Here is a 26204-nt window from a genome sequence, read left to right as displayed (position 1 = left end):
GACCCTGCACCTCATTGTCTACCTGCACTGCACTTTCTCTGTAGCTGTTACAATTTATTCTGCATTCTGTTATTGTATTACCTTGTACTATCTCAATGCACTGTGTAATGAATTTATCTGTCCGAATGGTATGCAAGACAAGTTTTTCACTGCATCTCAGTACAAGTGACAACAATAAACCAATTCCAATTTTACCACTTTCTGGGCAAAAAAAGAGCCTCTCCTGCCTCCCATTCGTTGCTTTGAATCTACTCCACCTGGTTTTTGACACCTTCTGGAGCTGGGGGGAAGAAAACCTCCCATTTATTTGCTTTATAACTTTATACATCGTAATTCACCCGCGCCCCCCCCCAAAGAAATCGACCACAGCTTATCAAATCTTTCTCAGAGCTACACTTTCCAAGTCCTGTCAACATCCACATAAATCTCCTCTGTACCCTCTCCAGATGATGAATAACCCAGCTGTGGGTTACTCTGTGCCAAAGGGTGTTAAGATATTTTAATTACTTTTGTATATTGACGTGAGACTACCCTGTGCTAGCACATAAATTATCTGTGAGACCACGGATGTGCTTTTAAAAATGACAAAGCTCTCAACACCAACAGTGATTATGTGACTGTTGGGGATTGCATTTGCTCCGTTTTTTCTGGGACATCTGTCAGTAACAACTCACCTGAGTAGGTGCAGACACCGAGGAAGAGGAACAAGCAACAGGAATGTCAGGCTGGACAGTGGCTACAGTAGCAGTGGGAGTGAAAATCAGCTGTAGAGATAGAGAGAAGATCAGGAGAGAGCAGGAATAAAGATGAGTGTCAGAACCAAGCAGAACACATGGGCTTCCAACAGCCTAACTTCCCTCAAACGGACAGGCATCGCAGACACCTTTTGGTGACATCACATGCAATCAGCTCTGGGTTCGAATCCCACTCCAGGGACACGAGCACAGAAATCCAGTACTGTGGGAGTGCAGCACTGATGAAGGTGCTACGCTTCAGGAGGGTGGTTACAACGTCCTGGTTGTGCTGGGCTTACCCCGTGTTACTGCGGGGAATCCCCCCTCTCCAATCTGACACCGATATATGGTTGAAGCCTCCATTCGTTTCAATGTGGATTCCAGGACATTAAGAAGAAAAGGGAAATATTTATTTCCTATTTACTTTCTTTTCATGTTTTTAGTTACTTAGTCACAGAAGATGGGAGGTCTCTGGAATTCTCAACCTGGAGGATTGTCGAGGCTGGATCACCAGGCGGATTGAAAGAGTATGTAGACAGATTTTTGAAAGATCAGGGAATTCAGGGTGAAAGGGAACTGGCACAGAGGAAGAGATAAGGCCTGGGGCAGATCAGTCATGATCATATTGAAATGTGGGGCTGGCTTGAGGGGATGACTGGGCTACTTCTTTTCCTATTTTCTTAGTTTCTCACATACTTCTGTTATGTCTTAGTTTTTTCTTTCTTTACTTTATAAATATTTCAAATCATTATTAATCTTTTACACGTTTACTGCAATCTTTTACATCTCTCTGAATATCAAAGGTACTTAAACACTGTCAAAGCACAGACAGCAGTGACAGGCAGAAATGCCAAGAGACTAGATAACACTCAGTGTGGACGGGACTGAGTCATACAGTCATGGAGTTGTACAGCACAGAAACAGGCCCTTTGGCCCATTGTGTCCATGCCGGCTCTTGTACCTATCCAGATTAGTCCCATTTAGGACATGCATTTAAGGTACGAGGGGGAAAATTTAAGGGGGATGTGTGGGGCAAGTTTTTCACACAGAGAGTGGTGGGTGCCTGGAATGGGCTGTCAGGGGTGGTGGTGGAAGCAGGTACGACAGTGATGTTTCAGAGGCTTTTAGATGCAGGGGAATGGAGGGATATGGATCGCGTACAGGCAGAAGGGATTTAGTTTAATTCGACATTGTGTTCGGCGCACTCATTGTGGGCCGAAGGGCCTGTTCCTGTGCTGTACTGTTCTTGATCCATGTACCGGCCTTGGTAATTCAAGTGCTAGTCTTGATACTTCTTAAATATTGTGAGGGTAGCTGCCTCCACCACCTCCTCAGCCAGCGCATTCCAGATTCCAACCACTCTTGGGTGCTAGCCCAATGAAGATCAGGGATTAAAAAGGCTATGAGCTGCTTCACAACATGGGCCTGTCAACTGACGCAACATTCCAAACTCTTCTTTCTGCAGCTGGGTGGTGCCGTGCCCATGGTTGCAACTACCGTTCACATGCTGCATTCCACTCACCATCTGGGCCCGGAGGTACATCTGGGCCTGGCTTGCCGTCAGGGTGGGGGTGGTGTTGCCGAGCAGCATGGCCTGCTGGGTAATCCCACTGCCTGAGGTGTTGGCGGTCTGGGTGCGGTTCATCAGCTGAGGGGCAGCGGAGGAGGGCGAAAGATTAATCTGCACAAGAGAGCCCCGAAAGGTGCGTTAAAGTCAAGTGTATCATTGCACCAGCGCAGAACATCATATGCATGGTCTCTGGATGTAACAAGCTTGTGGGGATATCTAACACAGAAACTTAGTCACACCACACATGGCAGAGAGGGATCTTGAGGGTTCAAGCCCATAGCTCAGTGACAGTGGCCACAAGTAGATAAGTGGTAAAGAAGGCGTCTGCAATGTTTGCCTTCATTGGTTGGGGCATTAAGTATAAGAGTCAGGAAGTCATGTTGCAGCTATATAAAAACTTTGGTTAGACTGTACTTGGAGAATTGTGTGCAGTTCTGGTCACCCCATTACAGGAATGATGTGGAGGCTTTGAAGACGTTCACCAGGACGCTGCCCGGATTAGAGGGTATGAGCTATAAGAAGAGATTGGACAACCTTTGGCTGTTTGGAGGGTCGGAGGCTGAGGGGAGACCTGAGAGAAGTTGGTAAGATTATGGGTAGACAGAATTTTTTTCCCATAATACTAGAGGACGTGCATTTAAGGTGACAGGGGTAAAGTTTAAAGATGTGTGGGGCAAGTTCTGTTTATACAGAGTGGTGGGTGCCTGGAATGCGCTGTCAGGGGCGGTGGTGCAGGCAGAGACAACGGTGGTGTTTAACGGGCTGTTAGATAGGCTCATGGGTATGCAGGGAATGGAAGGATTTTGATCATGTGCAGGCAGACGAGATTTAGTTTAATTTGGCACAACACTGTGGGCTGAAGGGCCTGTTCCTGTGCTGTACTGTTCTCTGTTCTATACATCGATAACTCACATGCAGTTGTCCTGCAACATAACTTCCCTTAAGATTCCCTAGCAGTTGTGGAGAAACTTGGCAGTAGAGTGGCATAGCCAGCAGAGTCGCTGCCTTGCAGTCTCAGCGACCTGGGCTCGATCCTGATCTCTGGTACTGTCTGCGTGGAGTTTGTACATTCTGTGATGACGTGAGTTTCCCGCGAGTCCTCTGGTTTCCTCCCACGTCCCAAAGACGTTTTGGTTGGTAGGTTTATTGGTTACTGTAAATTGTCTCTGGTGTGTAGATGAGTGGTAGAATCTGCAGGGAGGTTGATGGGAATGAGGGGGAAATGAAGTGGATCAAGGTGGGATGAGCATAAAATTAGGTGCTCAATGGTCAGCATGTGCTTAGTGGGCCGAAGGGCCTGTTTCTGTGCTGTATCTCTCTATGATTCCAGGAATAAGGAGACCCACTTGCACCCACTTACCTGCTGGTTCCAGGAGATCCCCATCACCCAATCTCTCACCCCTCTGTTAGACTGATATCTCTCCTGCCCACGTGTATGCCAGCCCACCATTCCGCTCAATCCCTCTGTAACCCATCTCCTAACAAGGTCACTCACCTCCACCCCTTGCAACTATATTCACTTTACAACACAGCACAGACTCTTCCATCTCCTGGTCCATGCCAATGCTCCACTGTACCTCTGCCTTTGTCAAAGAAGAGCAATAGAGTCATAGAGTCATACAGCACAGAAACAGGCCCTTCGGCCCACCACGTCCACGCTGACCTTTTCGCCCGTCTACACTCATCCCACTTGCCTGCACTAGGGACGTTTCCTTCTATTCCTTGCCTATTTAAGAGCCTGTCTAAAGGTATAAAATGGAAGGAGACCAGTTGGCCCACTGAGTCCACACTGGCTCTTCAATGGAGCGATCAAGCAAATCCGTGTCCCCTCCCCACATTCCATGTCTTGACATTTCTACCAATAGCAACAGTTGCGCTCTATCCTCTCTCTCTGTACTCTTCATGGTTCTCAATGTCTCCATTGGTTCACCAGTTATGCACATTGCTGAAATGTCTCATCCCTGGAATTACTCCAGTATACTTCCTCTGCACCTTCACATCATTCCTAAAATCTCTCCCAAAACTTCCCAAAACCATCCACTCACTCCACCACTGACACACAGCAGCAGCAGTGTGTACCATCTACAGGATGCACTGCAGCAACTCACCAAGACTCCTTAGACAGCACCTTCCAAACCCACCACCTCTCCCAGCTAGAAGGACAAGGGCAGCAAAAGCCCGGGGAACACCACCCACTAGAAGTTGCCCTCCAAACCACACACCATCCGGACTTGGAAATATATCACTGTTCCTTCACTGAGTCAAAATCCTGGAACTCCCTCCCTGATAACATTGTGGGTACACCCACACCTCAAGGACTGCAGTGGTTCAAGAAGGCAGCTCACCACCACCTTCTCAAGGCCAATTAAGTTCTGGCTCACCCTGGGAAGCCCACATCCCTTCAATGAACGTATGAACAGAACTGGACCCAGGTCACTGGTCACAGACACAGCAGGGTTTTATAAAGTCTCATCTCCACTTCCTGGCTCCTGAACTTTATTTATAAAGCTCAGGACCCCGTACACTTTTTAAAACTTTTTTCTCAATCTTTCATGGAGTTATCGAGCACTACAGCATAGAAACAGGCCCTTCGGCCCATCGAGTCCGTCAGCCTGGTTTTGTGCCCAGTTCCATCTACCTGGACCATATCCCTCCATACCTCTCTCATCTGTATACCTATCTAAACTTCTCTTAAATGTTACAATTGAACCCGCATCCACCACTTCTGCTGGCAGCTTGTTCCACACTCACACCACCCTCTGACTGATGAAGTTCCCCCTCAGATTCCCCTTAAGTATTTCACCTTTCACCCTAAACCTATGTCCTCTGGTTCTAGTCTCATCCAACCCGACGGCAAAAAGCCTTCATGCATTCACCCCATTTATACCCCTCATAATTTCATACACCTCTATAAGATCTCCTTTCATTCTCTTGCGCTCCAGGGAATAAAGTCTTAACTTATTCTAAGTCCCAGCAACATCCATGCAAATTTTCTCTCCACTCTTTCAAGCTTATTGATATCTTTCCTGTAGGTAGGTGACCAGAACGTGCACATAATACTCTAAATTTCGCCTCACCAGTGTCTTATGCAACTTCAACATAACATCCCAACTTCATAAATCAATGCCCTGATTTAGGAAGGCCAACTTGCCAACAGCTCTCTTTACGACCCTATCTACCTGTGATGCCACGCTCCCAAATGCTGGCAGGTTTGACATCTAAGGAGGGATTGACTAGACATGGACACTATAGTCTAGAGTACAGAAGGATGATGGGAAATTACAACACTCTACATTCTCGGGGGGCTAAAGAAATTTGGCATATCCCCATGGACCCTTACCAATTTTTATCAATGCACCAGAGAAAGCATCCTATCTGGATCCATCGCGGCTTGGTATGGCAACTCCTCTGCCCATGACTGCAAGAAACTGCAGAGAGTTGTGGACACAGCTCAGCACATCAGGGAAACCAGCCTCCCCTCCATGGACTCTGTCTATACTTCTCACTGCCTCGGTAAAGCAGCCAGCATAATCAAAGACCCCACCACCCCGGATATTCTCTCTTCTCCCCCCTCCCAACAGGCAGAAGATACAAAAGCCTGAATGCACATACCACCAGGCTCAAGGACAACCTCTATCCTGCTGTTGTAAGACTATTGAACAGTCCCCTAGTACAATAAGATGGACTCTTGACATCACAATCTATCTCATTATGGCCTTGCACCTTATTGTCTGCCTGCACTGCACTTTCTCTGTAGCTATAGCACTTGATTCTGCATTCTGTTGTTGTTTCACCTTGTACTACCTCAATGCACTATGCAATGAATTGATCTGTATGAATGGTATGCAAGACAAGTGTTTCACTGTACCTCGGTACATGTGACAATAATAAACCAATTCCAATTCTTACAGGCTCAAGAGGGTGGATGCAAGATGTTGCCTCTATTTGGCTCTTGCAACAGCATCAGAAGATCAAACCCAGGTCATTTGTTTCCAATTGTTTTTTTTTGCACTAATGTCTTGTCTTGCACAGACTTTTTCTTCACTTTGTATAATTTATATTCTGTGTGTTATCTGTACCTACGTGCCTGTGATGCTGCTGCAAGCAAGTTTTTCATTGCACCTGTACCTCACCGTACTTGTGCGCATGATAATAAACTTGACTTGAGTTCTGAATGGCGATGGCAGGGTCAGGTCAGGAACCTGAAAAGTTGTGCCAAAGTAACCTACTCACAGTAGCAAGTCTTTGGGATGTGAGAGGAAACCAGAGCACTCTGGGTATACCCGTGTGGTGACAGGGAGAATGTGCAAATTCTACACAGACAGCACTGGAAGATCAAACCCGGGTCTCTGGAGCCGTGAGGCAGCAGCACTACCTGCCGCTCTACTGTGCTGTCCACTGTGGCCGGGTTTGCAATGAATTACCATAATCCCAAACAGTACAGCATACCCACATTGCAAAAATATCAGAAATACTGTATTGAACTTCTGAACACACCAAGTTTCTGAGGGACACTAAAATGGAAGCCTTTTATCTCATAAACAGACAGAGGGGGAAAAATAATCTTTAAAAATAAAGAAATCCTCCTGTAAATAAGAAAAAAAATATGGCAACAGATTTAAGAAACCAGTGTGACCTTCCTGTGAAGTTCAGGAGGCAAAGTTTATTTGTAGAGGGGAATGGAAACAGAACAGCAGGGAGCGCAGGGGCTGCTGAGAGTTCAGGATAAAGTTGCCCTGTTAAAGAGCAGCATCTTGTCCCAGAAATTGTACCAGGACATTTCAGAGTCCACTTAACCACTGATTCCATGATCCTTTTGTCCTCACTGAGGGATAAGTGTTGGTCTGACTGCAATTTCCCACTGTGTGCTCACCAGACTGAAGCACGAGAGTTTGGAGCAGCCACTTAAAAGATTTTCCATGAAACTGCAACCATGTCAAAGATCAGGTAACAACACATTTTGTCAAAATGAAAGACACTTTCTGTGAACCCCTCCGGTGTGGTTGCTTGGTCTACAGCTCTGGTCACCTCATTTACAGGAAGGTTGCTATGGCACTCGAAAGGATACAAAGATATACGAGGATGTTGCTGGGGCTGTGGACCTACAGATCTAAGCTGAAGTTCTTTCCTTTGGAGGCCAAGGGGAAACTGAATTGAGATACACAAGAAAATAAGAGGCCCAGGACCAGAAGTTCATCAGAGTTCTTGGAAGGTCTTGAACCCGAAATGTCAATTGTTTCTCTTTCCACAGAGGTCATCTGATCTGCTGAGTGTTTCCACCATTTTCTGATTTTATTCAGATTTCAGTTCTTTTGGTATTTCAAATAAGGGACTCAGAGTGGTGAAAACAAGCCATTTTGTATGGCAAGGAGAAAGAGAGACAACAGACAACCTGCTGGAAGAACTCAGTGGGTCGAGCAGGAATTGTCAACGTTTCGGCTTGAAACTCTGCATCAGGTCCTGGTGAGGGAGACAATAGCCTGCAGATACTGGAATCTAGAGCAAGAAACTAAATGCTGGAGGAACTCAGTGGGTTGAGCAGCATCTGTGGGAAAAAATGGACAGTCAATGTTTGGGGTTGAGAATTAATCCAAGGTGTCAACTGTCCATTTCCCTCCACAGACGCTGCCTGACCTGCTGACTTCTTCCAGAATTTTGTTTGTTGTGTAGTAGAGATGTCATTAACCAGGGGCACAAATTTAATGGAATTGTTCGAAAATTTAGGAAAAAATATTTTCAACCATTAAATGCTGGGGATATGGAATTCACTCTTGGACAGGACAGTGGAAGCAGAAAATTCCCACACACTTAACCTGGAAGAGTACCTGGCATGCCAGGTTACAGACTAAAAACTGTAGTTGTTTCTCTGCTGACACACTCTTGTGGGCTGAACTGTTTTGCTCTGCACAATTCTATAAAGGCCAGTCAAAGAAAGACGCAGATTGAGGCATAGATAAACATCCGGTATCTTTTTCCCAGGGTCAAAATGTCTAATACTTGAAAGCACACATTTAAGGTTAGAGGGGGAAAGTTCAAAGGAGACGTGCAGGGTGCGTATTTTTACACAGAGAGTGTTGGGTGCCTGGAATATGCTGCCAGGGCTGGTGGTGGTGGCAGATACAATAGAGGTGGTTAAGAGGCTCTTAGATAAGACACATGAATGTGCCTATCTAAGTATGGGCAGGCACGGTAGTGTAGCCGTCAGCATAACGCTTTAGAGTGCCAGCAACCTGGGTTCAATTCCCGCCGCTATCTGTAAGGAGTTTGTACGTTCTCCCCGTGGGTTTCCTCTGGGTGTTCTGGTTTCCTCCCACATACGGGTTAGGAAGTTGTGGGAATGCTATGTTGGTGCTGGAAGCGTGGCGACACTTGCCGGCTGGCCCCAGAACATTCTACGCAAAGATGCATTTCACTGCGTCTTTCGATGTACATGTGACTAATAAAGAAATCATCATCTTACGTGCAGAGAACGGAGGGACATGGACTACGTAAGAGGCAGAAGGGATTAGGTGTCACTAGATTAATTAGTTTGGCACATCATCGTGGGCCGAAGGGCCTGTTCCTGTGCTGTACTGTTCTATGTTCTATGATACAACACTTGGAAGTACAGTGAAGGATCACAATGACAGAGTTCTCAAGGCTTCAGCAGCCTGGAGGAATGAGCAGACGAGAGATAGGTAAAATTTAATGCAGAAATGTACAACTCTTGCTATATTTATGTCAGAAGAGGCAGTATGATATAAAAGGGTGAGAAAGTGGTCAATAAAGCAAATGGAGACACAACATACAAAAGCAAGTAAGATACTAAAAGACTGTTTGGGTCAGAACAGGAGTACTGTGTCCAGTTCTGCTAGGAAAGACTGGAAGTTCTTACTAAGGGTGTGATAAAGATTGAGTCAAATGTGTCCAGGGAAGTGGGGCTTAAACCATGAAGCCAGGATTGCTCTCCATACAGCAGGGGAGGTGAAGGGAGGGGGCTTAGGCAGACCAATCCTGTTCCCAATGGTGGAGGAACCAGAGGGCAGAGATGTAAAACAATTGGCAAAGCTGAATGAAAAGAATCGTTTGCAAAGGGAGTGGTTAGTTTTCAGAATGCTCTGGCTGCCAGGGCGATGGACCTTCCTTAAGCCTGGCTTTCGAGATGGATTTACATCAGCGTTTGAAAGGGGAAAAAAACCTGCAGGTCACAGGGTCAATTTCCAAGTGGAGCCAGCTACAGTATCCTCAGAGAGCGCGGGCGAGGACGGAACTCCTTCCGCACTGTTCCCCTTTTGTATTATCATATCAGGAGAATTACTGGTGACTTACTGAGGTCTGTGACACACTTGATTGCTGGCTGATGCTCCCTGTAGGAGATGATGACTGTCGTCCACCTGCCTGGAAATGCAATGGGAAGAATCATCAGAAACACACACAGTGGGGGAAAGGACTCTGGCAGCTAACACTGGGTGTGAGACTCTTGCCTCTGAGGTCCGAGATACTAGGAACTCACACTGCACTATTAATATCTTTCAGTTCAGCTGGAATATATATTACCAACAAGACTTATCACAATTTAATTATGTTGATCAGCCCGCCATCAAGGACATCTTCAAGAGGCAGTGCCTCAAGAAGGCAGCATCCATCATTAAGGACTCTCAGACCCGGGACATGCCCTCTTCTCGTTACCACCATCGGGGAGGAAGTACAGGAGCCTGAAGATCCACACTCAACATTTTAGGAACAGTTTCTTCCCTTCTGCCATCAGATCTCTGAATGGTCCATGAACCCATGAACACTACCTCGTTACTCCTCTTTTGCACTATTTATTTATTTTTGTAACTTATTATAATTTTTATGTCTTGCACTGTACTGCTGCCGCAAAACAACAGATTTCACGACATATGTCAGTGATAATAAACCTGATTCTGATTCTGGGTTAGTGGAATGAGGAATGGCAAATGGAGTTTAATTCAGATAAGTACAAGGTGTTGCACGTTGGAAAGTCAAATCAAGGTAGGACATTTACAGTGAACAGTAGGGCCCTGGGCAGTGTTGTAGAACAGAGGGACCTTGGAGTTCAGGTACATGGTTCCCTGAAAGTTGAAACACGGTAGACAGAGTGGTGAAGAAGGCTTTTGGCATGCTGGCCTTCATCAGTCAGGGCACTGAGTATAGAAATTGGGAGGTTATGTTGCAGTTGTGCAAGATGCTGGTGAGACCACACTTGGAGTACTGTATACAGTTTTGGTCACCCTGCTATAGGAAAGACATGGCAAGATTACAGAAAAGATTTACAAGGATGTTCCCAAAACTTGAGGGACTGAGATATAGGGAGAGGTTGGGCAGGTTGGGACTTTACTTCTTGGAGCATAGAAGACTGAGAGGTGATCTTATAGAGGTGCATAAAATCATGAGGGGAACAGATCAGGTGAATGTACACAGTCTTTTTCTCAGGGTTGAGGAATCAAGAAATAGAGGGCATAGGTTTAGATGAGAGGGGAAAGATTTAATAGGAACCTGAGGGGCAACTTTTGTTTAACATAGAGGGTGGTACATATTTGGAATGAGCTGCCAGAGCAAGTGGTAGCGGCAGGTACAAATAACAACTTTTAAAAGGTGGTTGGACAGGTACCATAGAACCATACAGCACAAAACAGGCCCTTCGGCCCACCACGTTGTGCCGTCCATCAAACCACCCTCACACTACCTAACCCCTTCCTCCCGCGTATCCCTCCATCTCACATTCCTCCATATGCCTATCCAACAAGCTCTTGAACCTGTCTAATGTATCTGCCTCCACCACCACCCCAGGCAGTGCATTCCATGCACCAACCACTCTCTGGGTACATGGATAGGGAAGTCTCAGGAGGATAAGGGTCACATGTGGGCAAACGGGACTTGCTTGAATGGGCACCTTAGTCAGCATGGACCAGTTGGGCCGAAGGGTCTGCTTCCATGCTCCATGACTCGATGACCATCTGTCTGGTTTCTTCACGAGTTACTATATTAATGTTGTTACCTTGATTGGCACACCATTTGTCATCCTAATCACACACTCTCTCTACACCAGGGAGAATAGGGTAGGGTTAGTGTAAGTGGATGCTTGATGGTCAGTGTGGACTCACCGGGCTCTAGGGCCCTGTCTCCATGCTGCATCTCCATCTGCAGAGCCACTGCAGGAACTCACCCGGACTTCTTAGACAGCACCTCCCAAACCCAGTATCCAAAGCACATAGGAGAACAAGAGCATCAGATGTAAGAGAATAGCACTGACTACAAACTCTCCGCCAAGTCACACACCACCCTGAATTGGAAACAAATCCTTTCTTGCTGCTGGAATTCTCGTCCTGGAATTCCCTCCCCAGCAGAGGCATTGAGGGTTGGGCAATAAATGCTGACCTTCCTACTGATGTAAGTACATTAAGAGAAGCTGTTCTCAGAGTGAAGTGTTGCTCTGCTTATCCCAGGGAGAGAGAACAATGAATGTCTCAATAGATTGCTGCCTATTGTCATTAAAGCTGTAAAAACATTGGCCTCGATCTGTGGACTGTCAGTCTATCTTGTCTGGGTGCCTGAAGACCCACACCTCAAGATTCAACAACAGCTTCTTCTCCACAGTAATCAGGTTCTTGGACTGACTTGAAAAACCCTAATTCTACCTCGGACTATATTACCCTCAACTTGCACTAATGTTGTTATGTTAATTTTGTTTACAGGAGGTCCCCGAGTTACGAACGAGTTCAGTTTTTGAGACTGTTCGTAACCCGATTTTGTCTGTAACTCAGAACAGTGTCCGCACCTGCGCACTTGGCCCGGGGATCGCGGCTGCGCATGACCCCAGCCGCACATGTGCACTTGGCCCGGGGTTGGGCCAAAGAAGGTGTACCACCGCCGTGGTAGGATCGGGGGCCGGGCTCGCTTACGAACCGAAGGTCGTTAAGACCACGAAGGTCGGTTCGTATGTACGGGCGTTCGTAAGTTGGGCATTTGTAAGTCAGGGACTTCCTGTATTTTGTTGTGTCAGTTATGTATAATTTATGTTAACTTAGGTTTATGTAACTTATGTTTGTCATGTCTGTAACGTACTGCGCTGTTGCTGCAAAAAGCTTATTTTCATGGCATTTATACCCTGGGTATGTATGCCCATGACAATAAACTTGGACATGGCTTGTCCTAAGCGCAATTTGGGGTGGATGATAAATCCAGTCCTTGCCAGTGGGGAGAGAGCAGGAATAAGTTATTAAGATGGAGGATCGGTCAGGACTGCATTAAATGGTGAAGCAGGCTCCATAAGCTGGAAAACCTACTCCCACTCCTATTTCCCGCGCTTCTATACATCCCTTGAATTTAACTTTTTAAAATACCTCATACCTAAGGAGCATTTGATGTCTCTGGGCCTGTATTTGATGTTCAGAAGGAGGGGAGGGGGATCTCATTGAAACCTACCAAATACTGAAAGGCCTGGATAGAGTGGATGTGGAGAGGATGGTTCCAGTAGTGGGAGAGTCTAAGATCCAAGGGCACAGCCTCAGAGTAAAGGGATGTCCCGTTGAGATGAGTAGGAATTTCTTCAGGTAGGGAGTGGTGAATCTGTGCAATTCATTACCACGGAGGGCTGTGGAGGCCAAGTCATTGGGTGTATTAAAGGCAGAGATTCTTGATTGGTAAGGGGTCTAAAGGTTATGGGGAGAAGGTGGGAGAATGGGGTTGATAGAGAAAAAAATCAGCCATGACTGAGTGGCAGAACAGACTCGATGGGCCGAATGGCCTAATTCTGCTCCTATGCCTTATGGTCTAATATATGTCTCAACGAATATGGTTGCCAGGGGGTTATCTAACTATTGCCTGGCCAAGACTTCTGACCACGTCTACCCCTGCACGCCCCCCCACCCCACCCCAGGGTGAGCTTCTAGTCTTTATTTTCCCCCCACCATCCTGTCCATCTCCTCGGCCCCTGATCTGCGGGTGTCTCACCTGTTGGACGGCCGCCAGGCTCTGGAGCTGGGTGCTGCTCAGATGCTGCTGCTGCAGTGCTGCTGTCTGCAGCATCAAATGCTGCTGCTGTGCTGCGTACATCTGCTGCAAGTACTGGGCTGCAGTGCTGGGCTGTCGGTGCAGAGCTTGCTGGATCACCTGCAGTGGACGAGACACAGTCAGTCTTTCGGAGTCAAGTTCATTGCATCACAGACCATGCCCAGGTAAGATTGGATTATGATTATGTTGGCTGCCTCCCTGAGGCATTGGGAAGTGTAGACAAAGTCAATTGAGGGAAGGTTGTTTTGCGTGGTGAACTGGGCTGCGTTCACAACTCTCTGCAATTTTTTGCGGTCTTCGGCACAGCAGTTGCTGTAGCGAGCTGTGATGCATCTGGATAGGATGCTTTCTATAGTCCATCCATAAAAATTGGTAAGAGTCATTGGAGACATATTGAATTTCCTTAGGCTTATGAGGAAGTCAAGGCATTGGTGTGCTTTTTCTGGACATGGCATCCACATAGCTGGACCAGGACTACTGTTTGGTGAAGTTTATTGGTATTGGTTTATTATTGTCACTTGTACAGAGGTACAGTGAAAAACTTGTCTTGCATACCGATCGTACAGGTTAATTCATTACACAGTGCAGTTACATTGGGTTCGTACAGACTCCATTGATGTAGTACAGGTAAAAACAATAACAGTACAGAGTAAAGTGTCACAAGTACAGAGGAAGTGCAGTGCCATAAGGTGCAAGGTCACAATAAGGTAGATCGTGAGGTCAGAGTCCATCTCATCGTATAAGGGAACCGTTCAATAGTCTTATCACAGTGGGCTAGAAGCTGTCCTTAAGCCTGGTGGTATGTGCCCTCAGGCTCCTGTATCTTCTACCTGATAGAAGAGGAGAGAAAAGTAACTGCACTGTGTAATGAATTGACCTGTACGATCGGTATGCAAGACAATAAACCAATACCAATACCAAGAGAGAATGACCCGGGTGGGTGGATTTACACCAAGAACCTTGAAGCTTTCAACTATCTCCACCTCAGCACCACTGATACAGACAGAGGAGTGTGCTCCATCCCGCTTCATGAAATCAATGGTCAGCTCCTTTGTTTTGCTAACATTGAGGGAAAGATTGTTGTCTTGACACAATGACTCTCTATCTCCAGGAGAGGTACAGTGGGGTTAAGATGGGAATTTCAGAGTTCAGAGACCCAGGTACTGAAGGGGTGACCACAGTAGGGGCCAGTGATTAAATTCAGGGTGCAAGAACTGGTGGAGTGCTGAGATCCCATGGCATTTTAGGGCTGGAGGAGATTTCACAGGCAGAAGTCCAGCAATGTGAATTATAGGCACATGCCATGCCTCTGTTTTTTCAAAGCAGTTTTACAATGACAAAGGCAAAGTAATAGGGATACTGGAAATCTGAAATACAGATTCAGGTTTGTTTATTGTCATATACACCAGAGTGCAATGAAATTCCTTGTTCATGTGAAGCTCACAGAGTAAACAATGTACATGGCAATAATAAATACAATGGCAAGTGCAAGAGAACAGAACGGTGCAAAGATTGTAGCGCAAACTGAAGTAGTGCAAAAAAATACTTAAGTGACAATGAAGGAAGAGGTAATGTTGAGAGTTCGAGATCGTGATTGGTTCAGGAGTCTGATAGCAGTGGGGAAGAAGCTGGAACAGCTCACCACCACCTTCTCAAGGGCAATTAGGGATGAGCAATTAAATGCTGGCTCAGCCTGCAAAGCCCACATCCCTTGAATGAATAAAATAACACTTCATGTGCTGTGTGATAGTTGCAATTCTCAAGTCAGACAAGACAGCCACACACAAACAGCAGGAAGGTGAAAGGCCATCTCATTCGATGGTGGGTGTTGAGGAAGCTCGTTGATCATTGTGGTAGGGAGCTTGATCTTCTCTGAATGGCACAGTGGGACCTTGCCAGACATTAGGATAGACCACTCAAACATCTCATCATCTTTGGCAATGACCATGAAGAGACAAAAGGAGAACAAAAATTAGATCCAGAAGGAATCCATTCGGCCTATCACATCTGTGCTACCCTTTGAGGGAACGATTCCTGCACTAGTGAGGAGAGGAAAGGAACAGAGGAGATTTGCAAAGATGTTGCCAGCTCTGAAGAATTCAAATGATGAGGAGAGATTAGCAAGGCTGAGGTTGTTTATTTGTGGCAGAGGAGACTCACAGGAGATTTCACCAAAATCGGAAACTTTTCCACACAGCAGAGATGACACAAGCCTTGGATAAGGGGTAAGAGATTCAGAGGGAAGCTGAGGAGGAATTTTTTCACCCAGAGGGTGGTTGGAATCCAGAATGCACTGCCTGAGAGGCAGGTTCTCTCCCAACACATTGAATAGCCAAGCCTTAGAAGATTGCAAAGTAAAACCAGAAACTGCTGGAAACACTCAGTAGTTCAGGCAAAATCTGTGGAAAGAAAAACAGTTAATACTTGAGATCTGAGACAGAGGGCCTTGCAACCGAAATGTTCACTGTTTCCCTCTCCACAGATACTGCCTGACCTGCTGAGCGTTCGGGATTGAAAATGGTTTATTATTGTCACTTGTACCGAGGTACAGTGAAAAACTTGTCTTGCATACCGATCGTACAGATCAATTCATTTCACAGCGCATTGAGGTAGTACAGGGTAAAAACAATAACAGAATGCAGAATAAAGGGTCACAGCTACAGAGAAAGTGCAGTGCAGGTAGACAATAAGGTACAAGGTCATAACGAGGTAGATTGTGAGGTCAAGAGTCCATACCTCAAGTTCCCAGCATATCTTATTTTTATTTTGGGTTTCCAATATCTGCAGTTAATTTTGATCTTTACATAAGGCTACAGACTAAGTGTTGGTAAGTGGATATAGAGGTCGTCCCTGGGCTACGGCAGGACTCTGGTCCTGTGAGCTGTTCGTAACTTGATCAGTTCACAAGTTGGAAATGCTTCCACAAACCGAGTCCCCACCCTGCAGAAGCTGCCTGCAGCAGTCATGCAGTAGCCGGCAAGTCCACCCCACCAGTCTCCCAAAAAGTTGTTTGTGTGTACAGGCAGTACAAGGGTCCGTATGTATGGGCTGCGCATAAACCGGACGTTTGTAATCTGGGGAGGACCTGCAGATAGGTATTTGAAAGCTGATGTGAACATGGTGGGCCAAAATCCCCGTGACTTTCTGTGGTGTATGACTCTACGCTGAAGGGCTTAGATGAAGGGAACAATACTGATCTCTTTCCCCTTACAGAGAATGCAAGAACCAAGCCAGAGATCGGAAGTAATTTTAAAGTCTTAACAAAATCTTCATTCTTTTTTTGTTATGGATGTTCATGTTCACGTTTTTATGGAAGTTCATTTTTTTATGTAAAAGGATTAGAGAGGAGATGATTTTTTTTCAAGAGGGTGAGGTAGGTACAGAAGTCACAAGTACAAAGCTTGTGGAGTCCAACACTCAGTGCATTTAAAAAGCCCTTGGATCAGCACTTGAAGTGTTCAAGACCACTGGGCAATGAACCCAGAGCAGTGGAGTGGGATTCCTGCACCAGCTCATTCTCAGCCACCACAAGTGCAAAAGGCTAAAAACAAACTGCTGGAGGAAAACAGTGGGTCAGGCAGCATCTGTGGAGGCAGAGAAATAGTCGACATTTCGGGTTGAGACCCTGCATCAGGACTGAGAGTGTAGAGGGAAGATGGGCGGTATAAAGAGGTGAGAGGGAGGGGTGAGGTTGGAGCTGGCAGGCGATAGGTGGAACCAGGTGAGGTGGGAGATGATGGGCAGATGGAGCCAGGTTGGGAGAAGGGGAGGGGGAGGTAAAGACAGAGCCAGGGAGGTGATAACTGGTGGAACCAGATAAGGGAAGGTAGACCAAGGTGGGCAGATAGAACCAGACGGGGGAGGGGATAGGAAGGGCAGACCGAGGGAGAAGAAACCCATGCGTATCTGTATTGTGGAGGGCCGTGGCTGTCACGTGACAGCACTGCCCATTACCTGGTCGAAAGACACAACACTGCCAATCAAGGTTTGGCTCCACCCCACCCATCAGTGCACACCTGACCATTGGTCCCTTTAAGCACCTTTGTACTTGGCCTTGGGCTATTGGTCTTTGTAAATCACCTGGGCTGGACCCCCCAGCCCTACAGCACTATAAACAGTGCCACATATGCTTGGCTCTGTCTCTTTCACTGCTCTGAGGGATTCACCTTGCTTCATCCCAGGCCGAGGACCATGAGATGGTACTGGAGAAATCGTTGGTGAGGTGTGCACTGTTAAAAGGGTTGGGAGCATTTTAGTTAGTGTCCCTAGTAGCATAGAACTGTGCCTGCACTGAGTCAAGGGGTGGCGGGTATTGTATTGTCTTTTCCTTGATTGTATGTACCCAGTTCATTGTGTGTCTGTATGTGTGTGTATTTTACCCCTGTTGCAATTTTCCCAGGCTCACTATAAACTCTGTGCGTGTTATTCCCATTACCATTTTCCCTTGTTTGTCTTTGTAAATAAAATCCTTTCCTGCCAGACTGTTCAGAGTCCTTTACTTTTGAAATCCTCTGAATCTGTCTTCTCACTCATAACAGTATCAGTGTGTGGGTGATAGGCAGACGGACCTAGGTTGGGGAGGGTAGTGAATACTGGTAATGGGGGTGAGTGACGGGGAATGGAAACGGTGAGCAAAGGGAAAGAGAAGCTCAGCGGAGCAGTAGGAGTGGGGAAGGAACACGGGGGTGGGTTACCTGAAATTGGAAAACTCAATGTTCATACCATTGGGTTGACTGGCGTCTGCAGCTGTAAACTGCTGTGATTCCATTTAAGCCAGGTTAATGGTTTATGAACAAAATGTCACTTGGATGTCGAGTCACACAACACAGAAACAAGTCATTTGGCCCCACAGATCCATACTGAACCAACCACCCACTTACACTAACCCTACACTAATTCCATTTTATTAAAAACATAGAACATACAGCACAGAACAGGCCCTTCGGCCCACAATGTTGTGCCGACATAGCTAATCCCTTCTACCTGCAGAATGCCCATATCCCTCTATTTTCCTCTCATTCATGTGCCCATCCAAGCCCCTCTTAAAAGCCCCCAATGAATTTGCCTCCACCAGCTTATCAGGCAACACATTCCAGGCACCCACCACTCTCTCAGTAAAAAACTTACCCCTCGCATCTGTTCTGAACCTACCCTCTCTCAACTGGAACGCATGCCCTCTGGTATTGGACCACTCAATAATGGGAAAAGATATTGCTTGTCCACCCTATGTCCACATCTATTCTTCCCACATTCCCATCAATTCCGCCCAAAACCCAACAATCTAAAACATGTACACAACAACTCCACGCTGGGTGCGCAGCAGGGTCTTTAGGTTATTGGTTGGTACATGGGTAAAGGGTTATGGGGAGAAGGCAGGAGAATAGGGTTGAAAAAAAATATCAGCCATGACTGAATGGCGGAGTGACTCAAAGGGCTGAATAGCCTAATTCTGCTCCTATATCTTATGGTCTTATGGCAATTGGAGCAACACACAAGATGCTGGAGGAACTCAGTGGGTCAGGCAGCATCTATAGAGGGAAATGGACAGTCGACATTTCAGTTCGAGACCCTTCATCTGGACTGAAAGGTAGAGGGGAGTTAGTTGGTTTCTTTGCTCTCGTGCATCAGGGAACAGTAGCAACTTTGTTTCTGTGGCAGGGAGTAAAAGGAAAGCAAAATGGAGAGAATTCTAATTTTACAACGATTTCAACTGCAAACACACAATTTGCAATTTGCTCCCAGTTTGATCCATCACTCCCCACCGTCCCCCACTGACGCACATACACCATTTCCACCACCGAGGTACTGTGGAAGATGAAGTGCTTTTAAGACACCGTTCATTTCCCACAGGAAGATAGAGCCTCTGCTGCTGGGAGTAAGACAGAAACCAGCCCCATTAACAGCAGCAGCAGTGTAACGATGGAGACACTACTTGTCACAGCTGTCATGGAAACAAGTAGAGCAATTCTTTCATTGCAACCCAAGCCCAATGACCCAGATACTCATCAATTTACCTTTTTCCATTTTCCTTGCAGAGAACATTCAACTTCCCCTTCAGAAGAAAGTGGGATCATTTTTCCAAATGCCGCAAGAAACGGTTTATTCTTTTATATTTTTCTCCCACTCCTCTCCATTCACTTAAACCACATCAAGTCATGGTGAATGCTTATATGCAGCAAGCTTAGTATTGAGGCTTATGACCACTTTGTGCTACAATGGACTTTTTTTTGTTCTAATTGTGTTCTTTGGTATTGGTTTATTATTGTCACATGTACCGAGGTACAGTGAAAAACATGTCCTGCATACCGTCCATACAGATCAATTCATTAAACAGTGCATTGAGGTAGTACAGGGTAAAACCAATAACAGAATGTAGAATAAAGTGTAACAGCTACTGAGAAAGTGCAGGCAGACAATAAGGTGCAAGGTCATAACGAGGTAGATTGTGAGGTCAAGAGTCCATCTTATCGTACTAGGGAACCATTCAATAGTTTTATAACAGCGGGATAGAAGCTGTCCTTGAGCCTGGTGGTATGTGCTTTCAGGCTTTTGTATCTTTGCCCAACGGGAGGGGGGAGAAGAGAGAATGTCCGGGGTGGGTGGGGTCTTTGATTATGCTGGCTGCTTTACCGAAGCAGCGAGAAGTGTAGACAGAGTCCATGGAGGGGAGGCGGTTTCCGTGATGGTTTCTTTCTTGCATAATTTATGCTGTTAATTTATGCTTTTCTTGTGAATGTTGTGTCTCTGATGCTATGTGCCTGTGACGCTGCTGCAAGTAAGTTTTTCATTGCACCTGTGCACACATGGATTTGTGCACATGACAATAAACTTGACTTTGACCTTGACCATGTTTGGCAACCCCCGATACAGGGGGGCCTTGGTGTATATGTCCAAGGATCCCTGAAGGCAGCAGCACAAGTAGCTAAGGTGGTTAACAAAACATACACAATGCTTGTCTTCATTAACCACGGCACAGAAAATAAAGGCAGGGAGTTTATCATACAACCATATGAAACATTAGTTAGATCACAGCTGGAGTATTGTGTGTAGTTCTGGTCACTACACTGTGGGAAGGACGTGATTGCACTGGGGAAGGTGCCTGGGATGGAGCATTTCAGATACGAGGAGAGACTGGATGGGCTAGGTTTGTTTTCCTTGCATCAGTGAAAGCTGAAGGGGGACCTGATATATGAGAGACATCAATGGAATGGATAATGAGAAACTTTTCCCTGTAGCAGAAGTGTCTGTAAGTAGAGAGCCAAGGTTTAAGGTAAGCGTAGGAGATTTAGAGGGGATTTGAGGAAGAATTTTTTTCACCCAGAGAGAGGTTAAAATCTGGAATGCCCTGGTGGAGGCAAATAGCCAAGGCACAGAAGACTATTGGTCAACTTCTGGAAAATGGGATTGGTAAAGATAGGATTGTGTTGGCTAGCATAGTTAAGGTGGGCCAAAGGGCCATTTTCCCTGCTGTATCAATCCAGGACTCAGTGATTCTAAGTTGAACACCATCCACAACAAAGCCGCCCACTTGACTGACAACCTATCAATCACCTTAAACATTCACTCCCTCCACCACAGTGGCTGCAGTGTGTAAAGTGCACTGCAACTACCTGCCCAGGCTACTCTGACGGCACCTCCTAAACCTGCAACCTCTCCACCAAGAAGGTCAAGGACACAGGCTTTTGGGAAAATCACCCCCTTGTTCCCTTCCAAGCTTCACACCATCTTGACCTGGCGATAAATCGGCAGTACTTCATCATTGCTGGGTCTAAATCATAGAACTCCTCCCTAACAGCACTGCGGAAGCACCTCCACCAGAAGGACTGCAGTGGTTCAAAAAGGCAAATCATCCTCACCTTCTCAAGAACTACTAGAGATGGACAATAAACGTTGGACTTGGAAAAACCATTCTAACTCTGAAACTGCACTCTCACACTCTCTTGATAGGACAGCCCTCTCATCCCTATAATTAGCCTGGTGACTCTCCTTTGGACCACCTCCAATGTTATTTTATCCTTTTTCAGGTAAGGGGACCAAAATTGTGCACTGTATTCCAGATATGTCTTCCTCAATACCTTGTAGAACTGTAACAAAACTGCCCTATTCTTAAATTCCAACCCCTCTGCAGTAAAGTCCAACAAATTGCTTGCTAAATTTCAATCCATGCCAACACACTTCCTCCAATACCTTGAACTCTTAATTTATGCACCAGCTTCTTATGTGGCACCTTGTCAAATGCCTTTTGGAAATCTAAATACACAACATCTACATGTTCCTATCTGTCAACTCTCCCGGTCACATCTTCAAAGAATTCAAGTAAATTTGTCAAATATGATTTACCTTTCATAAAACCATATTGACTGGGTTCATTATATTCAATTTTCCTAAATGATTAGTTATTTCCTCTTTGATTATTAATTCTAGAATCTTGCCAACAGTAGATGTTGAACTAACTGGCTATAGTTTTCCACCTTCTGTCGTCTTCCCTTTTTGAACAAGGGAGTCACACTGACTGTTTTCCAATCTTCTGGTAGAATATCTGTCACTGTTCATCTACTGACCTGTCTCTTAGCTTACTTTCCCAGTCTACAGACAACTCCACCTTCATACCATTATAACTTCCTTACTTAAACTGAAGGCAGTAATTTTGACTGTGTGATGTTCACCCTCAAACTGCATCTGGAATCCTATCATACTGTGGTCCACTTATGCCTACTGCACCATTCAGTAAAATAATGGCTAATCTTTTAACTCAGCACCATGTTCCTGTATTAACCCCACATCCCTCGATCCCCTTAACATCCAAAAACCTAATTGGCATCTTAAGAGTTTGGAATAGACCATATACTGTTAGGAGTACACAGACAATTAATCCTTCTGGGAGAAGGCAAATAATAAAGGTCAAGTTCATAACCTCTGGCATGAATATCTTTGAGGGAAACTTGGAAAAGCATGAGGGAGAAGGGACCAGAAGAGTACATTGGGAATGTTAGAATGTAGAGGGGTGGGAGAGGCAGATTGTGTAGCAAGGATCCAATGGGATAAATGGCCTGATATTGCAGTTCATTGGTTATTAAGTAATTTGATGCAATTAAATATGCCAATTGGAAAATTCCTTTGTGCTTAAGGTAAAAAGGAGAAAGCTTGAGAGAGATGTGTGGGACATGTTTTTTTGTTACACAGGGTGATAGGCGTCCAGAATAATGCCTGGATGGGTAGTGATGAAGGCAGATACGATGGTGGCATTTAAGAGGCTTTTAGATAGGCATATCAATATGCAGGGATCTGGATCATGGGCAGGCAGAAGAGATTGAGTTTAATTTAGCATCATGTCCAGCACAGATATTGTGGGCCAAAGGGCCTGTTCCTGTGCTGTGCTGTTCTGTGTTCTGCAGTTTGGTAAGCTTGGAGAAACAGGATCAGAAGAAGCCAATGGAGCTAAAATTGCTATTTCTAATTCACTGTCTGACGGGGTCACGGGGTTGGGCAAGGGGAAACACTTGGGATGGTGGGGCAGTTGAACAGAAATCTTTCGGCTCATTCCAGAGCAATAAAGAAAACATCTCTGCGGTGTCTAATGTTGGGTTCTCCTACCCAGACAGTGCCTTCAGACTTAATCCCACAATATGTAATTTGGGACCTTTGAAATAGAACAGGAGAAGCCAAGCAGTATCACAGCTACATACTTGAACAGCTTGTCGGTCCGAGCTGCTGTAGACGGAGATCTGTGGTGCCTGTGTCCTGGGAGACGTACTGACGGTGGTGGTTGTGGTTGACGTTGTTACACTCTGATCATTCTCCATGGCTGCGCACTTCGTGACAATCAATGCATCAGGTGTGACGTTCAGGAACACGAGGCTTCACAGCTGCAAGATTGCCAAATGGGGACAACTTAGCATTCACACCCTTAACGCTGTCATCGAGGGTTACTGTGGCAGTCTCTATATTGGGCACACAGCAATAACCACTTGCCAATTCCATGGAAGTCAGTTATAAAGAGAGTTGCTTATAAAAAGCACATTAGATATCTTGGGTACTGCATTGATCTACTGAAATAAACATCAGTAGAAGTAAAATGAGGTTCTAATTCAATTCCATCCATTCACACTGTCACATCATGTTAAGATCTACTCTAATGCCATTCCACACACGTAATATGATTTTAATCTTGAGGTTTGCAAGACCTGGTTGGCATGATTCATATCCAAACGGGGATTTCCTCACCACATCAACGGGTTTCATAAATTTCCTTTGGCAAGTGGGTTCCAGACATATTCAACCTGCAGCAACACAGGCTGACAACTCAGTACAGCTGACCAGCAAAAGCACTGAGAGTTTGGACCAAAGTCAGGAACAACTTAGGGATTGGAAACTATTCTCTAGGTGTTGGAATGTGCCCAGACAGTGATAATTAAGTGCAATGAGAAAAATAATGACGATTTAATGCAGTTAGTAATCACACTCCACTAGAACATATTTACAAGCTGACACACAGTACAACTGCATCATTGCTAATGTGTTGCTGGAGCCACATTAGTTGTGTGAAGGAATAGCTCTTGTGTTTGGGAATTACCTGACAGAAGAAATTTAGTAATGCATTCTTACCCTGCACATTACGTGCTATATAACTATCAAGAAAACTGACAGGAAAGCAACACATCATAGCTTATTGGTCTCAGCAAGTCAACTCTGGAGACACAAGAGACTACAGATGCTGGAATCTGGAACAACAAGAAATCTGCTGGAAGAACTCTCGAGTCAAAACCCTGACAATTCCTTTCAGTTCTTTCAGAACCCCCCTCAGTTCTTCCAGCAGATCTCTTGTCTCTCCATGCAACTCCCCCCAGGATCCAGGGTATGTAGAACCACAGAATGAATCAGAAATCCACCAGCCCATCATACTTTTGAAAGAGCTCTCCACTTAGTTCCTGTGTGGGCAACACAGTGGCATAGCTGCTAAAGCCGCTGCCCCTCAGCTCCGGTGATCCCGGTTCAATCCTGACCTTGGGTGCAGTCTGTGTGGAGATTGCATGTTTCTCTGTGACCATGTGGGTTTCCCCAGGAGCACTGGTTTCCTCCCACAAACCAAAGATGTGCAGATTGGTAGGCTAATTAGCCACAGTAAATTGCCTCTAGTGTGTATGAGTGTTAAAACTTTGGCGAGTTGATGGGAATGTTGGGAGAATAAATTGGGATTTGTATAAGTGAGTGGGTGCCTGATTTAAATCCATGTTCACTATCTCGGGACATAGCTGTTCATGATTTACTCTATCAAAATCAGTCAGTGTTTTGAACACCTCCGTCAAATCTTCCGTTAACTTTCTCAGCCCAGAGGAGAGTCTTTCCATGACATTGCAGACCTTCATTCCTTGGACCTCCTGCAGTACGGCACAGAAGGACTGCACACTGGCACAGCTAGTAGGGTCGCTGCCTTAAAGCGCCAGAAACTTGGATTCAATCCTAACCTCCGGTGCTGTCTGTGTGGAGTTTGCACCTTCTTTCTGTGACCATGTGGGTTTTCTCCAGGTGCTCCAATTTCCTCCCACATCCCAAAGACATGCGGGCTGGGAGGTTAACTGGCCACTGTAAATAGCTCCTAGTGCGTAGGTGAGTGATAGCATCTGGGGGGAGTTGATGAGAATGTGGGGAAAATATAATGGGATTAATGTAGGATCAGTGTAAATAGGTGGTTGATGGTCAGGACGGACTCAAGTGGGCTGAAGGGCCTGTGTCCGTGCTGTATCTCCCTCTGATGCTAAAACAAGAGAATTGAGGAGTTACTGAAATGTTGCTATTTATAGAGGCTGTGGTAATCAGTTCTCAGGATGCTTGGCATAGACATTGGTAAGGGTTGGTGGAACAGGTGACGACTGGCTTCACATCACCTTCAGTACAAAATCCTGCATTTATATGAAAATCAAGAAGCTGCAGATGCTGGAAATCTGGAATAAAAACAGAAATGCTGGAAGCAAGTTAGGCAGCATTTCTGGAAAGAGAAACAGTTAACGTTTATAGATTAAGGGCTAAGATCCTACGTCAGAACTGGGAAAGAAATAAACAAGTTTCTTCTCGGCAGCAGAGAAGGTGGAGGAGAGAGATGGGTAGAACGGGGAGAATCTCTGATAGGGCAAGGCCAAATTTGTATTGCATTTTTTAAAATCATATTAAAAGCACCTCAGAAAGCTTCACAAACAACATCTGACAATCAGCACACGTAAAAGTATATTAAGAGCAAGATCTTGGTTTTAAAGTGTATTATAGGGAAGTAGAGAGGGGTGGAGGAGAAGTATCAGAATTTCAGAAGGTCAGAGCGAGGCAGGTGAAGCATGGCTGCCAGTGGTGAAAATCTGGGATGTGTAGAGGTCAGAGTTTGTGGAACACAAATGTCAGGAGAGTTACAGTGATAACTGCAAAGCAAAGTAGCCCTTATTAATGCACCGGCTGCTAAACCATGTTTCAGAATCTGTTCCTGTTCGCGATACAAATGTAGTCATGACCTCAGCAAGTAAGATTCCAAGCGTGTGAATGCACCACATTGCTGTATTAATTTAATCCCTGCCAAAACGCTGGCCAGGGCTGCTCTGATCTCTGATGTCATCTGTAGACAAACAGGAGCTCAGATTTCAGACACCACAATCCCTTAAGTGTGTTTATTTACCAGCCAGAGGAGATTAACCGCAGTGCTGAGTGTAGCTAAACTCCTCAGTCCGTGGTCAATATGGACTGCGAAGATTCGCCAAGTTGAATTAAATAAAAAGCCCAGAGTTTCTCTGCCACAACGTCAAATGACTGTCATATTAAATTGTACACTAAAAAACAGAATGCTGGAAACACACAGCAGGCAAGGTAGCATCAGTGGCAAGTTAATGTTTCCGGTCTGAGAC

At 45.6% G+C, this 26204-nt stretch overlaps 1 protein-coding gene across 4 annotated transcripts in view; it reads right to left on the bottom strand.

Annotated features, from left to right (window-relative positions):
- Positions 1 to 26204, bottom strand: part of phc3 (polyhomeotic homolog 3 (Drosophila)) — an 87409-nt gene that overhangs the window by 47090 nt on the left and 14115 nt on the right. For 3 of the 4 annotated variants that reach the window (XM_052018866.1, XM_052018865.1, XM_052018867.1), the window contains 5 exons: positions 23007 to 23186; positions 13261 to 13419; positions 9613 to 9681; positions 2257 to 2415; positions 675 to 764 (listed from right to left, as the gene is read on the bottom strand). In XM_052018866.1, coding sequence (XP_051874826.1) covers positions 675 to 764; positions 2257 to 2415; positions 9613 to 9681; positions 13261 to 13419; positions 23007 to 23123 — 594 coding nt within the window. In that variant the 5' untranslated portion in view covers positions 23124 to 23186. The remainder of the gene's footprint in view (positions 1 to 674; positions 765 to 2256; positions 2416 to 9612; positions 9682 to 13260; positions 13420 to 23006; positions 23187 to 26204) is intronic. The other variant, XM_052018868.1, reaches the window with a different exon arrangement.

The sequence above is a fragment of the Pristis pectinata genome, chromosome 6 (genome assembly GCF_009764475.1).
Source record: "Pristis pectinata isolate sPriPec2 chromosome 6, sPriPec2.1.pri, whole genome shotgun sequence".
Classification (NCBI taxonomy): domain Eukaryota; kingdom Metazoa; phylum Chordata; class Chondrichthyes; order Rhinopristiformes; family Pristidae; genus Pristis; species Pristis pectinata.
The sequence above is the reverse complement of the archived record's forward strand: the minus strand, read 5'-3'. Positions and strand labels throughout refer to the sequence as shown.